Source organism: Pelodiscus sinensis, chromosome 12, assembly GCF_052426305.1.
Source record: "Pelodiscus sinensis isolate ZL-2025 chromosome 12, ASM5242630v1, whole genome shotgun sequence".
Taxonomy (NCBI): Eukaryota; Metazoa; Chordata; order Testudines; family Trionychidae; genus Pelodiscus; species Pelodiscus sinensis.
The window spans coordinates 24,492,176-24,507,988 of record NC_143063.1 but is presented as its reverse complement, the minus strand read 5'-3'; the positions used below and the strand labels follow the sequence as shown (position 1 = coordinate 24,507,988).

The window sequence follows — 15,813 nt, the reverse complement described above, 5'->3', positions numbered from 1 at the left end:
AGTCCTCACCCTACTTGTTAATATTCTTACATACATTACAAATTACAAAAAAAGCAAATCTGTAAGTCTTAAAGAACAAAAGTTTAAAGAATCTTAAGAAGGCGTTATTACAATTACTCCAGAAAGGTACTACAGCAGTTATTGGACTAAATTCTCACTCAGGAAGTCAATGAAAGTTTTTCTCCAAGTTAGGACCAAGTAGTAATTTGAGAGTGGACCCTCAGTCTTCCATGAACTTTGTGCAGTACAGAGGTGACTGCCTAGCAGGATTAGATCGGATACATTTTGCCTTTGATTTATTGATTAAAATTGCCATGTGCTGGAGGAAAAAATTCCAGAGTATGGCCTGATGCCACAAATAACACTTTTTATTATTTAAAAGGCATTGTGTTACACAGAAAAAATATAACAAATACAGTCACGTTACTTTCATTCCTTTTCATTTAGAAATTGTGGCAATTCAGAACACTACTATGTCTGATGAAAAAGCACCCTGATATTTTTAGCACTATGAAGTGCTAGAGTTGCATATGCATTGATTTGAGCAATACCATCTTTTCAGATGTTCAACAGGTTTCCTAATAAGTCTTATAACTAAGACTAGTAACCCCCAATATCTGAATAAATAAGTGATTAATACCCTAATTAAAAAAAAGCTTTTATTAACAAATGAATGAAGTACCAGGCCACTATTACATGGAAATCAGAACCACTTCGGTCCTGGTTAAGAAACAGCATATAGAAGGTTATATTGTTGCAGCTGTTATCCATAGTCCCCCTCTGGTGCCTAGTTTAAATGTTTTACATTTAGTAGTTAGATAAATACTGTTGTAAAATAAGTACATTGCTAATAAAGAGCTTGCAGATCAGCAATGTCCATACAAGGTTTCCATATTGGAGTTCTGTTTTCCACATCTGCTGCAAGGAAGCAACTTCACACACGCAACATGCACACTGTTAAAAAAATATGCTTGAATGTCATCACATTCTAGCAACATAATGAAAGGCAGATAAGTTAGGCCAAAACTGTGAACACAACAGCTTGTGCAAATCATTTTCTCCAATGGCATTTCAATTCAGGACAGTCAATAGAGGAACGTGCCAAAACTTCCTTTCCCATTTCGTTTGAACTGATTGCCCATGATAGAAACAAATATTTCCTGAGACATTATGTTGTCATCAGCCTGTGTGATTCCCAGTTTACTCAGCCTTTTCTTGTGCATCTGGCTCTTCTTTACAGAGGTAGCAGCAAGTTCATTTGCAATTTCATAATTGCCTTCAGTTTGTTCAAAAATCTCAGCTCTCCCATGGAGCTCCAATTCATCTGTTGCACATTCATGTAGCTCTTCAGGTCCCAAGTCTTCTACATTGTCTGTCTCATCACTTGACTGGATAGTCTGTATATTTCCTAAATCCAAAAACAGTGGTGAGGATATTACAGACTGTGTAGATGTCTGAAGGAGCTTAAGTAGTCAAATGTCAGATATGGAACACGTGAAAATTTAGGGTTTCTTATTTATGTTTCAACTATAACAATTCAAAATACGGATGTAAAAACTGGCAAGAATAGTTAACCAGTTAAATGTTCACCACCAGCTGTGGGCAGCAGGAGCGGCCAAGAGCAAGGAAACCTCCGGTTAATCTGTTAACATTTAACATTCCTAGTTCAAGGACATCAGCTCTTACTAAGAAGAGGTAATTCTTCAATGCAAATGTGATGCTACGCCCCACATATTTAATGGAAATATGTTTTTAAATATGAATACGCGTTATGCAAAAAAGGGCAAGTAATCCTTTATGCAAAACAGGGCCTTGTAGCCTCCTGAATATGTATATTCCATTTCTGTGCTTGTATCTTTCTTGGATGTGAAGTTAGAAATATGAAGTATAAACGTGCTTATTGATCTAGATCTTCTAGTGAAAGCCATTAGTGATGTTTAACACACTAAATGGCCCAGGGGTCAAGATAGTTTTGATTTTCCTGTAAGCACAAACTGTGGCTTAGGGATGTTACGTAGCGATTAATTTGCTAGACAAGTAGTCGAAATTCCATCGACTATTCAGCTAGTTGATAAGCATTTCCACATTCTACCTTTGAAATGTACAAGAACCCCAACAGGGGCTCTTGAGCATTTCAAAGTTGAAACACTGCACGGAGCCCAGGGCCAGCTGGAAGTCCCAGCTGATCCCGGGCTCCACCGGGCATTTCAAAGAGGCAGCACCGCATGGAGCCCAGTGTCAGCAGGGGAGTCCCCAGCTGATCCAGGACTCCACACAGCACTACTTCTTTGAAATGTCCCAAGGAGCCCAGGGTCAGCTGGGGAGTCCCCAGCTGACCCCGGGCTCTGTGCAGTGCTGCCACTTTGAAATACCACAAGGAGTCTGATGCCAGGCTCCCCGTGGCATTCAAAGTGGCAGCACTGCACAGAGCAGCAGACCCTGGGCTCTGTGCGGCGCTGCTGCTTTTAAGTAACCCCCCTCTTTCCCGCCTCTATCTGATAGAGGCAGCGGGGGGGGGGGGGGAAGCGACTAGACTACTATAGTTGACTAGTCCTTTACATCCCTACTGTGGCAATTCCTATAAAGACATGTGACCATGCCCTCTAGTCCTATACAGGCAGTCCCCGAGTTACGCGGATCCGACTTATGTCGGATCCGCAGTTATGAACGGGGCTTTTCTCGCCCCGAAGGACGGGAGTGGCGGGACGCCCAGATGCGCCGCGGTCCGCCGCCCCCATCCTCCGGGGCAAGAAAAGCTGCTCCCCGTCTCCCTGGTCTGCAGGGAGACGGGGAGCAAAGCCTCGGAGCACGCCCGCAGTGGGACAGCCGCGGTGCGCCTGGACTGTCCCGCTGCCCGTGTGCTCTGCGGCTTTGCTCTGCGTCTCCCAGGTCAGCAGACCAGGGAGATGGAGCAAAGCCGTGGAGGACTTGGGCGGTCCCGCCACCTCTGTCTCCCTGGTCTGCTGGGGGGGGGTGCAGCTAGTGCCCCCCCCCCAGCAGACCAGGCTTTTCTTGCCTACCCCTGGGGTAGAGCAGCTGGGGGCTGCCGGGTTGGTTCCGCAGCGCCGCTCCGGACCAACCCGGCAGCACCCCAGCTGCTCTGCCCCAGGCGTCCTGATTCAGACACTGCTGGTCAGTTTCAGCAGCAGCTGAATCAGGATGCCTGGGGCAGAGCAGCTGGGGTGCTGCTGGGTTGCTCCAGTAGCGCCGAGGAGCCGCGCTACTGGAGCAACCCAGCAGCACCCCAGCTGCTCTGCCCCAGGTGTCCCCAAGTCAGCCGCTGCTGAAACTGACCAGCGGCTGACTACAGGAAGCCTGAGGCACAGTTGCTCTGCCCCAGGCTTCCTGGACTCAGCGGCTGATCAGTTTCAGCAACAGCTGACTTGGGGGCGCCTGGGTTTCTTAAGCTGAATCTGTATGTAAGTCAGAACTGGCATCCAGATTCAGCCGCGGTTGAAACTGATCAGTTTCAGCAGCGGCTGACACCAGTTCCGACTTACATACAGATTCAACTTAAGAACAAACCTACAGTCCCTATCTTGTACGTAACCCGGGGACTGCCTGTAATCCATCTTGAATTTTCTGTTTTTCCATTGGGGATTCCAACTCTGCGGAAATTTCATAGGGGGAGCAAACAATTATTGCCTTCAACTGGCATCACAAACTGCACCCTCTGAAGAGAACAAAAAACATGAAGACTACACGCTTCTTTCAAAAGAAGCTTTCTCAAAAGAATCTTTTCAAAAAGCTTCTTTCGAAAGAGATTATCTAGACAGTCACAATTTTAGAAAAAGTGATCCACTTTTTTGAAAGAGAGCACCCAGGTAATATGGATGTTCTCTTTCAAAAAAGTCCTGTTTGCGGTCAAGAACGCCTTTTTTCGCAAGAGCTCTTTCGAAAAAAGGTATTCTTCCTTGTAAAATGAGGTTTACCGCTGTCAAAAAATGCCACATTCTTTCAATTTAATTTCAAAAGGCCACTTTTTTGAAAAACCCTGTAGTCTAGACATAGCCCAACAAAGGGAGAAGCTAGTAGACTGTTAGAGAAAAGATCAGCTCTGGTCTGAAAAATTTTACTTAAAATAAAATATAATTCTGCACCCTAGTCCTTGTTACAATTTCTCTTAGTATGTTTTGTTCATTTTAGCTTAGTATATTACTTTGATCTGCTTGTCCTCAATTGCAGACACTTAAATCCTACTTTCTACCCTTAATAAAAATAACTTTTGCTTATTATCAAACCCAGTATAAATAATTGTTACCTGGAAGCGGGGGAAGGGCAAGTAAGATGGATTTATTGGATGGTTTTGGTGCCTATTTGGGGCTCTAGGATGCTATCAAGTCCTCGTAATTGAGCCCTGACAGAACTGAGCTATTATCAGTGTTTGCATTACTTGGCTGGGGGCTGTTCCTCCAACTCTGTCTTTGCTAGGAGAGACCAAAGCTTCTGGCCCAGCAGTACAGGGTGATGGAGCACCCCAGAGAGCAGGTAAGAAGACTCAGTGGTATAATAGGCCATCAAGTGACAGTCTCCAGGGGATCTTGGTGATCCAACCGGTCCCAGCAAGCACAAAGGTGCAGTCAATATAGCACAAAAAAGAATCAGGTGGCAATTGGGACAATCCAGCATTCCCCAAAAAATTAAAAGCAAGAGTAAGTTTTCAAGGTGATTGCCACGAGAAACGATAAAGTGCAATGAATATTTTATGAAAGTTTCAGAGGAAAAATTCACCAGCTTATCACCCTTTCAGATGGCAGTTTTAATGATAGCCCCCTATATTCCAAGCATACAAGCACAATGCTTAAGAAAGAATCCTGAGACTGTTAAATTACATAGTCAAGTATTTGAGAGAGACACAGCTGAGTGGGGATTAGACATTGCAACTTAGAGCTTAGTATCTGTCTCTGAAGCAAGATATGGAAAGTACAGTTGTCAAGTGATATTTATAGTTGGGAACAACTACACTGGGAGAAATAAGCCAGATCCAGCCAGTCTCATTTCTGCTGCATGGTGGAATAGGAGAGAATAGAATTAATATGGGTAGGAAATGGTTGTGGAAAGAACATGCCCGTTTTCTCCCTGACAACATGCTGCTGTGTATGTGTGTGCAGGCGAGGGAGAGCGAGACCAAGACACCAAGTAGTTAGTTCCAGTCCTGCAGGATCCGCATAGTAGGGCAGATGGGTCAGTAGGCAAGAAACAACTGGAAAGCTCCTTTTCCTCACTGATTAGATACACATCATTTAATATAGACTCAGATACACTGACCAGACACTCATTTAGAGGAAAGACAGATGGGAAAAGCCTCAAGGTCAAATACCATGAAAGAGAGGTGAAACCTCCTGTAACTGCAGCAAATATCATATTTTAAATGGTTAAGTAGTCAGCATCTTCTGAAAGACCATCATAACAGCCACCTGATACTTGCTTCCAGTACCCAGAATAAGTTTCCAGAAATGCTTTGATATCATTCGATAAAAAAGTTAAATTGAAGTGCAGCCTGCACAGTCCTTTTCAGTAGCTGTGATCTGGGAAATTTGATTTGATAATTATAGAGGAGTCCTAACTACACTGACTTTTCTCCTTATTAGGAAGTTTAAGGCTCTTTCTGCCTACTTATATAGTGTGCATTTTCTAAATATTTTACAGAAACAGTAGATTCACCATTATTTTTAGGCTCCTATTAAGACAGAATAAAAAATACCTTCTGAAGTTTTGGCAGCAATGTCCTTTACATCAGAGGAAACTGTAGGCTTAACCAGGACAACTCCATATCCTTCATTATTATGGATCACATTGTTCACCATGGTTATTTTGGCCATGTCATAATGGTCATCTAAGAAATCCTATAGCAGAACACAAACTTCAGAAAAAGTGTATGTAGCAAATTCTCAAAAAGATGATAATTTTCAACTCAGATAAAGTGCCTTCTCTAAAAAAAGATAATATAAAAGAATTAGCTCTATTTGTACATTTAAGGAAACATATTTAAATATAATCACCATCTTCCTCATTGCAGCCATGAAAGAGGAGGAATGTTTTGCTGTAGTAAACAAAAGTTTGTCTTTCAAAGAAGTTAAAATAAAGAAGTAGTGACATTATGAGATAACTAAGTAGGTACTGGAAGTAGGTACTGGAACTAGGTACCAATTATAGCAGATGTGGTCTTGATAACTGATTACAACAATTCCATCTGTGACTCACTTTTATGAGGATTCCCTCCTTGCAGTGGTGTATGCCATTGCCCTGCAGGGTACATGTGCTACCGGGATATATTTCAATACCAGCACCCTGTAAATTAAAGAGACAGGAGACAAATGAGTCAGCAAATTCTCAGCATAATCCATTGCCCAAAGTGGGCCCGTCTCTCCAGATAGCGGCTATAAGATAACAGGCTATTTCCTTGTCAGGGAGCAGGTGCTCACAATTCAGTCCCCAATGGTAATGCTGCTATCATCATACCACAAAAGTTCTGCTGCGATTGCATGACGACATGCACAGAGCTTCTTTAATACACCATATGCAGTCCTGGGGAATCCAGCAGAGGTTTTTGTTTGTTGGTTTTGGGGGTTTTTTTTGGTGATGTAACAGTGTTAAATTTTGATCATCTCCTTGTAAGAATCAATAGGTAACATGTCCAAAAAAGGCAATTCAGCCAGAGAGAATATTAGTTTAACAAGAGACAAATACACTTAAAGGGCACAAGATGGGCTCACTAAGAACAGTCTAATCCCAGGAATCCGCTTCAAACACATGGGGTTATTTCATAAGTTAACTGACTTTGATTTTCCACAGTGTCACATGCAGAACAACATGCAGTGTGTCTTCCCCACTTCCCTGGAGAGAGATACCATATAACAGGTTAAGAGAATACTCTGATTTCTTAAAAACTAATTATATTTAGAATCTAATGGAAAACACAGGTGGTTTTCTAAAGGATCAAGGAAGTCACTGTCTTTCCTGACTATGAATCACTATTCGCCCTCAGAGATCGTCACTTTATTAAAGCTGGTGTTTTGTTTCAAAAAAATATTGAAGTTAGTTCAGACCTTGGCACCATACAGATCAGAGTTCTTCATTAATAGTTCAGCTGATGTTCTCACTGTAACCCCCGTAGTTTCACACTGTAGCACACAGTTCTCCAATGTGGTTTTCCCATGGTGAACACCTGCAAACAAAGACACCCAGTGTCAACATTAGAGATCATGCTGAGACAGGACAATAGATGATCTGTAAGAGGCATTCTCCGTTCATCAGGCCAGACAGATACTATAATGAGGACACAGATTAATATCTGACAGAAAAATGTTTTCTTCCAGATTTCAGCGAAGCCCAAAGTAGGCCTCAGGATTCAGCCTTTTTAACAAGTATGCTCTCAAGTATTTTTCTGGATAACAAGCCAACAGATGTTAAATGGAAACACCTACACATTCAGGGACAAACTTCTGCAGTGTAGCCACTTTGCAGCACATCAGCTGCATAATCAGAGTCCAAAACTAGAGAAAATAAAGTGTGATCCTCCAGTTGCAGATATTCAGTGAAAAGGCGTGTGCATGCTCACACACGCATCCTGCTACTTGTTTCCACTGGGGAAGGATGTACAGCCAAAGCAAGTGGGACACAGCTAGGACAATGCACACTCAGTTGTATTATCAGTAGAGCCCTGCACAGAAAGAAATCTCTAGCCAGGGAGCTGATACCCATGGATAGACATTGTGATCCATAGGGCTCTACTTCCAAGAGCCACTCTGGCCAGCAGAGAGTAGTATTACTCCATCATGTCCAGGAGCCAGTGCGCTATGCTGGCACTGCCCTCCAGCATCTCCTCTCTGAGGTTGTACAGCCCTGCTGGCAGAAGGGTAGGGGACTGTGCAGCCACACTGCTGGGAGGAGCTGCTGGAGTGGGGTACTGGCTCCCAAGAGCGATGGGTTAATGCGCCTCTCTGTCAGCTGCAGTGGCTCTTGGGAGTAGAGCCCTGTGGATCTGCAGATCACAGTGTATCTGCGGACAGACATTTCTATCCTTGGAGGGCTCTAGTTTCCAGCCCCATTCCATGGCCAATGCAGCCCAGATAAGAATCTGAGTAGCCATCAGGCAGCTCAGTCAGGAACCTGGGGACCAGGACCAGCCCCCCCACAGAATTGCAGCAAATTTAGAAATATGGGAAACTGAGCTTTAAAGTTAATGCTGATGACAGCGACAGTTGCCTGGCTCACATATGGCTGTGACTGGAACTACAGTTATGTTTGTTATATCTCTTGCCTGCAAGATCAACTGTTCTCCTTACATCTTCAGAAAGACTGACATAAGAAGTGGCTTAAGTATATGCTAGGGATGGCCAAACCATGACTCATGAGCCACATGTTAGAAGTCCAGCTTATGGAGCACCCCACCCCCTTCTCCACCTACCAGCTCAGTGCCTCTGCCTTGCAGCAGGATGGCGGCGTGGGGGCTTCTGCGCAACAGGGAAGGAGAGGTGTCAGGACTTCAACAGAACAGGGCTGAGATGCAAAGACCCATCAGGTGCCTCCCACAGGACTGAAGCCGTGAGCCCTATCAGGTGTGCCTGGCTTGCACTTCTGAAGACAGTCCTATGCAGCTAAGTGGGTCAGTAGGTTTGGCCACCCCTGGGTTATGTGCACCGCTAGACATGCTACGTGACCAAAATTATCAGACAAGCAACAATGTTTTGCTTTTACAACTTAATGAATAATTTTCAGGTTTCATCTTCCAGAAGATTAAAGCAAATTTGAATAGAATTAGAACCAGCTAACCTAAATTTAAATAAAACAATGCAATGAAGTCACAAATGTTTTGGTCTACAGGGACCTTAGAGACCACGAGTTCACTTTCTGCATAATTGTTGTCAAATAATTCCAAGTATATGTGATGGTCATATTAATACAATTAAGTATTGGCACACTGGTACATTTTTGCATTGTCACTTGGGCACATGCTCAATCTATAGGAGGCCCAATATTACTGCTCGCAGCTAACAGAACTAGACATCTGTTGGGAAAAATGGGGTGAAAACAAAGAACTGATCATTTCTTAAGGGTCCCATTTATACAGATCTGACTAGCTCTATAACAAAAGGAGGATTGGCCTCTCTCGTTTCTTTATGTGTTACTATTTCTTAAAATATTACCAGCTGCCACCTAAGCAGAGCTTTGTCAACTAATATTTTCATTCATTTGCACGGGCACAGGGAGACCTGTGTCAAGTTATATACTGGTTTTTCTCAGCAGCTAACCTGGAAAAGAGGACAACTGTCGAGCTTTATTGGCTTCCTCATTAATTGCATGTTTTTTTCAAGAGAAAACAATTCAGAGTGATGTACTTCACAAAATAGCTAGGGTTGCATGTAACAGCAAAACAAGCTTAATAGAAGCTCTCTTGCAATAAAATAATCACTGTTATAGTATATCCAAAACCAAAGCAATTACACACATGAATATTCTCACAATCTTGTGTATGTGTTGTTACCCTGTGGACGTGATCTGGATTATATGCTTTTTTTTTATTTACTAAATCAATTCAGTTACACTGATGCAAAAACCTAATGTAGACACACTTAAACTAAGGCAAACTGTGCTAAACCCAGTTTCTTAATTTCACTTTTTTCTGAATTAAAACTAAATCACTTTAAATTTACCTACAATAGTGGTTTGCACTGGCATAATTAAAAATAAATAGTTATACCAGTGCAAGTTTTCCATCATAATCCAGGCCCTTTATTACAGAAGAACAATTGAAGGACCATTAGTCTGAGATCTCCTCTTCGAGATGTGTTTGGGGTTTTTTTTTGTTGTTGTTGTTTTTTAAACGAGAGCAGTAATTTCCCCATATCAGCCTTGATTCCCTTTCTTTGTGAAGGGGTTTTACCTAAGTTGACAAAATATGAAATACTTACATGAAGGTGTTAAGCATTTTAAAGTGATATTTATTAATCCACCTCTATTTAATGAAGCGATAATTAGCATCTTCCATAAAGGCAGTAGGGCAGGACCTGGTATGCTTATCCTCAGATGAAACTGGGAGCTAATATTTCCTTAGATGATTAAAATAATTGTCTGGAGCAATACTATATTCCAAGGTGTGATGAAAATAACAGCAGGTAACGTAGCATGGGTTTTGCTTATAAAAATGCAGATTCTCAAAGGATTTACAAGATAAGAAAAATCTTATTACTCTGAGCCCAGAGCAAGCACCAATATTCTCTCAGGTAGCAAAGCGATCAGGTTCTTGATTACCGGACAAGGACAACAGGAGAGGCCAAGTGACATGAGGCACAATAGCACTAAGCTGCCAGTCAGGGTAGGGAACAAAATGAAAAGATAAACTACTTAGAATTAGAGAGCTGAGCTGCCAGCAAATAAGGTGGAGCATGGGCCTTCTTAACAGCCATCTAAATGTTGTTTGAAGGAAAGAGACAAAGTAGTATCCTGCTGAGCATGCTTATGGTGGAGTCGCAGTTTGAATGTGCCAGTGGGTGAGAGGGGGCTTAGTGGTGACTAAGTAGAGGAGAGGTTGGGTCAGGAAGAATCAGGTATTTCCAAAGCAGTTCTCTTTGCCAGTAAGGCAAACAGGTTTCATTCTCCAGCCAAACTCAAGCAGGCTATCTAGCAATTCTTAGAGGCAGGGAGACTTCTTAGCAGATAGGATGAGTTAGATTATTAATTTTTAAGAATAAGAAAAAAGCTTGAAAAACAGAAGGCTGAATTCAGACAGTTCAGAGATGGGAGTTATTCAGTTCCAAATTCATTATAATCTAGGTAAAGAAATCTTGAAGGTATGATGTTTAAATCAATAGAATCCTTTTCCTATGAATTTTTTTCAAGATGGGAAAGTAGTAAAAATTGGATGCAAATTTACCAACTAGCAAAGCTTTAACTCCGCCCATAATTATGATATGAAAGCATAACAATGGACACTTTATTACTTACTTAAGATCCCCTCTACTCCATCATGCTGAACCAGTTTCAAACTAGAGATTCTTATATTTGCCCCTGTACAGTCAACGAAGTTGTCTCCTTTGCCCCTCTTTTCTATCACAATATCGTCTGGTAGACCATATCCTGAAAGGAAAAGAGTTTAAATAAAGAAAAAAAACCTTAGTATCTTAGTATAGTTCATAGGTGGACATATCACAGGATATCAAAATTAGAATTAAAAGACTAACTTGAGTTCTGTCTTGCTAGCGGGTTTAAGTTTTCCACACATCACAAGGAAGGTTAAAATCTCCCAAAATGCTGCTTCACTCAAACCACTACTGCCTCGTTACAAATCTGAGGTGGAAGGCCAAACAAAAACAGCAAAGCTCACCCATTGCAATACTGACTTCTGTATTTAAGTGAAGTCAAAACTTGACTATTGCGATTTCCAGGAGATTTCAAGTAAAACAATAACTTTAAAGCTGATGACAATACTAATTCACGAAACCATGCACTGAAATTTAGCACCAAGTAAAGCCTTTATTACTTGTACTGTGAAAAGAAAGCATATTGAAAAAGTTTGCAGTACATTTTAAAGTCAGATAAGAATTAGCTCAGCATCTCTCAGGTGAGATGAGAAATACAGACTCACTTCCCTCACCACTGACATACAGAAAGACTGAATTGGACTGTGCCAGCTGATTCACAGTGCACAGCAAGAATACACAATTGGGGGCAGGGAATCAATATTCTATCCAGCTGAAACATAACACTACAGAGAACAAAGAATTATTGCCCAAATAAAGATTTCATGATTAAATCGCTAGAAGTAGCCTGGAGATTTCTAATGCCCCTAAAACAGTACAGGTGTACACTATGGGGCAACGTCAACCTCAGGTATGCAACTCCAGCTGAGTAAATAGCACAGAATGAGTCAATGTACATATGGTTGAGTTACTGCAGAGGTCCACAGGAGAAGTCTCCCATTGACTTCTGTTGTGCTTCATTTTGGTGGAGTACAGGGGTTGACAAGAAAGTGATACAGGGTCAATTTAGTATGTTGATCACTCTCTCATTGACTCTTGGGGGATCCATCACCTCAGCACCGACCTCCTGGTAAGTTAAACCTGCCCTAAAAGCAAGAGAAGGTTTGGGGAGAAAATGGGGACATGGGGCCTGAAGAGGGAAAACTCTCTCCATTCCTCCTCCTCCTCCTCCTCCTCCTCCATGACAGCTGTACAAAGGGTCTCAAGAATCTCCTCTCTTCATGGGATTTAGGAGATTTTTATATAATATATTACTACTATAATTCTTTCTAACCTTTTAAAAAAGGGGGAGAAGTTCCCAGACACCTTGTTAAGTTGAAATGGCTCTCTCATTAAGGGTTCTAAGAAATTCAGGGTTCAGCTGTGGACATTTTAAGTGTGGAAAAAACCACTGTATAGATCACTCACTCACCATTAATCACTTTTTCCTCTAGGCATTTAAGATGTCTGCACTGTTTAGAAGCAGAAATATGAACACCTTAGTCTTCGCAATGCCTGTTATTTGCTCTCCTTGCCTTTATCTTCTCTTGTTTCTAATCTAGTTATAGACTCTCTTTCCTTACTAAATTTTATTCCCTTTGCTAGCTGTAGCTCATTTTGTGCCTCAAGCCATCATTCTCATTTTATCCATTCAGGCTTGTTCTATTCTTTTGTACTCCTCCTTGGCAATTGATCCGTATTTCCAGTTTTTGTAAGATTGCTTTTTGATTTGCAAATTATTGAGGAGCTCCTAATGGAGCTAATTGGCTGCTTCCCATTCTACTATTCTGTTGATGGCATTCAGTATGCTGTTTGTCTAATCAGGAATCTGTGAAGTATGTCTGCCTGTGGACTGTGTATGATTGTACAACAGCTGGAGTTTATGCAACCATTGTACAATGACAAATTAAACATTTAATATCTCTGATGGAATGAAGATTATGAAAAGGCAAGTTGTCTGGGTTTGGTTTTTTTCCCCTTGTGACTATCATTGCAGCAAAAGCAAACTTGTCTGGGTGCCGGAACTAGGAATGTTACATTTCGATTAAACAGCTAATTGAGTAATCGATGGAATTTCCATCGACTATTTAATTAGTCGATAAGGAAGGTGCTTACTATCCTGCTGCACCTCTCCCATTGAAATGTACAAGAGCCACCTGCGGCTCTTGTATATTTCAAAGGGAGAGAGGCAGCAGGCTCCCTCTGCCTCTCTCCCTTTGAAATGCACAGGAGCCGCCGAAGCCCTTGAACATTTCAAAGGGAGAGCGCCTCTTGAAATGTACAGGAGTAGAGGGCAGGAGTAGACATTTCCAAGGGAGAGAGGCAGTGGGAACCCGCACCAGCGGGGACCAAAGCAGTCCCCGCTGGCACAGGTTCCCCTTTGTGCCTATTCTTTTGAAATGTACAAGAGCTGCAGGCTGCTCTTCTACATTTCAACAGGAGAGGAGCACCAGTGGGGCTGGTGAGAGTGGGACTGTTTTAATCCCTGCTTGTGCCTTTTCCTCACTGTCCTCTGCCTCCACAGAGATGGGGGGAACCAGCTTTTAAGATAACTCCCCCAGCACTGGCTCATGCTCCCCGCACTTGTTGCCCCTCTGATAGACACTGCAAGATGAGGGGAGTGACTAGTCGAGTTCCTACTCAACTACCTGATAAGCATTTGCTTATCGGATTTGACTAGTCGCTTACATCCCTACTGGAAACTTCATTCCAAGTGCTAGGGTTTCTTCAACACTTAGTCTAAACTCAATTCCCTAGTGCTTACTTTACTGATAAATACGCCTTCTTTAAAAAGTTATTTACCCATTAATTGTTCATCCTCACTCATTTTGTTTTGGAATAAATAAAGGGAAGCACTTATACAACTAAGTGAGGTTATTCCTTTGACAAATTTCCTCATCCCCTCATGCCAAGAAAGCTACCAAAACAACATTAACAAGTCAGATTACAGCCAATGAGATTTTATTTGAGGTTCCTGTTCAGGACATTTTCAGCAGCTCTTACTACTAAACTTTCCCCCAACTTAAGCCCATATACAAAGATTGCACATCCTGACAGTTGCTCATTCAAGGAGTAGTGCCTATTAAAGTGAACGCATAGATATGCTTTGTTTCTTAAAGCAGAATGGCTATTTCTTTCCGTATGACTGCCAAAGGTCTGCTTCTTCACCTCTTGTAATACCATTTTCTCAGACAGGACAATATCTGTCAAACACCATCCACAAGAATTTCAGGCCAATACTATTCTCACTGATAAATAAAGCAATTTATTGAGGCCCTTTATCCTGCAGTTGTATTGCATACGGGCATGTATATCTATATAAATCAAACTTACACAAGAGAAAAAGAAAATTATAGTCATAAAACAAGAAAAGATGCAAGAAAATATAGGGAACAGCAGGAAACTAAATTCTGAGCCTTCTTTCCATTAAGAAGTTTTGACAAGATAAAGATAAAAAATGCAACTTAAGCAGTTTAACAGGCCACAATGATGTATGGGTTATTACAAAAGCTGGATTCCTAACATTGTTTGGTAAACGGTTAACAGGTGTGAATGCCTGTATCTAAGACATTATTGAGAGAAATATAAGGATGCAATGTGTCCTCAACAGGCAGGAGCATTTGATTCTAAAGCCATTCCCACAAAGCACAGAATAATTTGAGAAGATACTATAAACACACAGACAAGCCTGAAAAGGGTAGCAATGTTAGTCTGCAAAAACAAGGAGTCCTGTGGCACCTTAAAGACTAGGGCTATGTCTACACTCAGACTCAGACTTTAAGGTCAGAAAGGACCATTATGAACATCTAGTCTGACCCCCTGCACAATGCAGGCCACAGAATCTCACCCACCCCCTCCTAGAATAATCCTCTCACCTATATCTCAGATATTGAAGCCTTCAAATAGTTTGAAGACCCCAAGATGCAGAGAATCCTCTAGCTGTGATCTGTACCCCATGCTACAGAGGAAGGCGAAAAACCTCCAAGGCCTCTGCCAATCTACCCTGGAAGAAAATTCCTTCCCGACCCCAAATATGGCGATCAGCTAAACCCTAAGCATATGGGCAAGACTCACCAGCCAGACACCCAGAAAGTTCTCTATAGTAACTCCTATCACCCCTCCATTGACCTATTTACCACTGATCATGAATGGTCAATTAGTTACCAAGATCATGTTATCTCATCAAACCATCCCGTTCATAAACCCATCTAGTTTAATCTTGAAGCCAGATAGATCTTTTGCCCCCACTACTTCCCTTGGAAGGCCGTTCCAGAACCTCACTCCTCTAATGGTTAGAAACCTTCGTCTAATCTCAAGTCTAAACTTCCTACTAGCCAGCTTATATCCATTTGTTCTTGTGTCCACACTGGTATTAAGCTTAAATAATTCCTCTCCCTCCCTGGTATTTATCCCTCTAATATATTTAAAGAGTGCAATCATGTCCCCTCTCAGCCTTTTGGTTAAGGTAAACAAGCCAAGCTCCTTGGGTCTCCTTTCATAAGACAGGTTTTCCATTCCTCGGATCATCCTAGTGGCCCTTCTTTGTACCTGTTCCAGTTTACATTCATCCTTCTTAAACATGGGAGACCAGAACTGCACACAGTACAGGCAGTCCCCGGGTTACGTACAAGATAGGGACTGTAGGTTTGTTCTTAAGTTGAATCTGTATGTAAGTCGGAACTGGCGTCCAGATTCAGCCGCTGCTGAAACTGACCGCCAGTTCTGACTTACATACAGAATCAACTTAAGAACCCCAAGCGTCCCCGAGTCAGCTGCTGCTGAAACTGATCAGCAGCTGATTCCAGGAAGCCCGGGGCAGAGCAACTCTGCCTCGGGCTTCCTGTAGTCAGCG

The 15,813-nt window shown here is 42.1% G+C and overlaps 1 protein-coding gene across 1 annotated transcript in view; it reads right to left on the bottom strand.

Annotated features, from left to right (window-relative positions):
• Positions 1-640: 640 nt before the first annotated feature.
• The window catches only part of SHCBP1 (SHC binding and spindle associated 1), a 37,710-nt gene continuing 22,537 nt past the window's right edge, over positions 641-15,813 (bottom strand). Inside the window, exons 9-13 of the mRNA XM_075940189.2 lie at positions 10,948-11,079; positions 7,050-7,168; positions 6,205-6,291; positions 5,705-5,846; positions 641-1,408 (exon numbers count right to left, since the gene is read on the bottom strand). Coding sequence (XP_075796304.2) covers positions 1,086-1,408; positions 5,705-5,846; positions 6,205-6,291; positions 7,050-7,168; positions 10,948-11,079 — 803 coding nt within the window. The 3' untranslated portion in view covers positions 641-1,085. The remainder of the gene's footprint in view (positions 1,409-5,704; positions 5,847-6,204; positions 6,292-7,049; positions 7,169-10,947; positions 11,080-15,813) is intronic.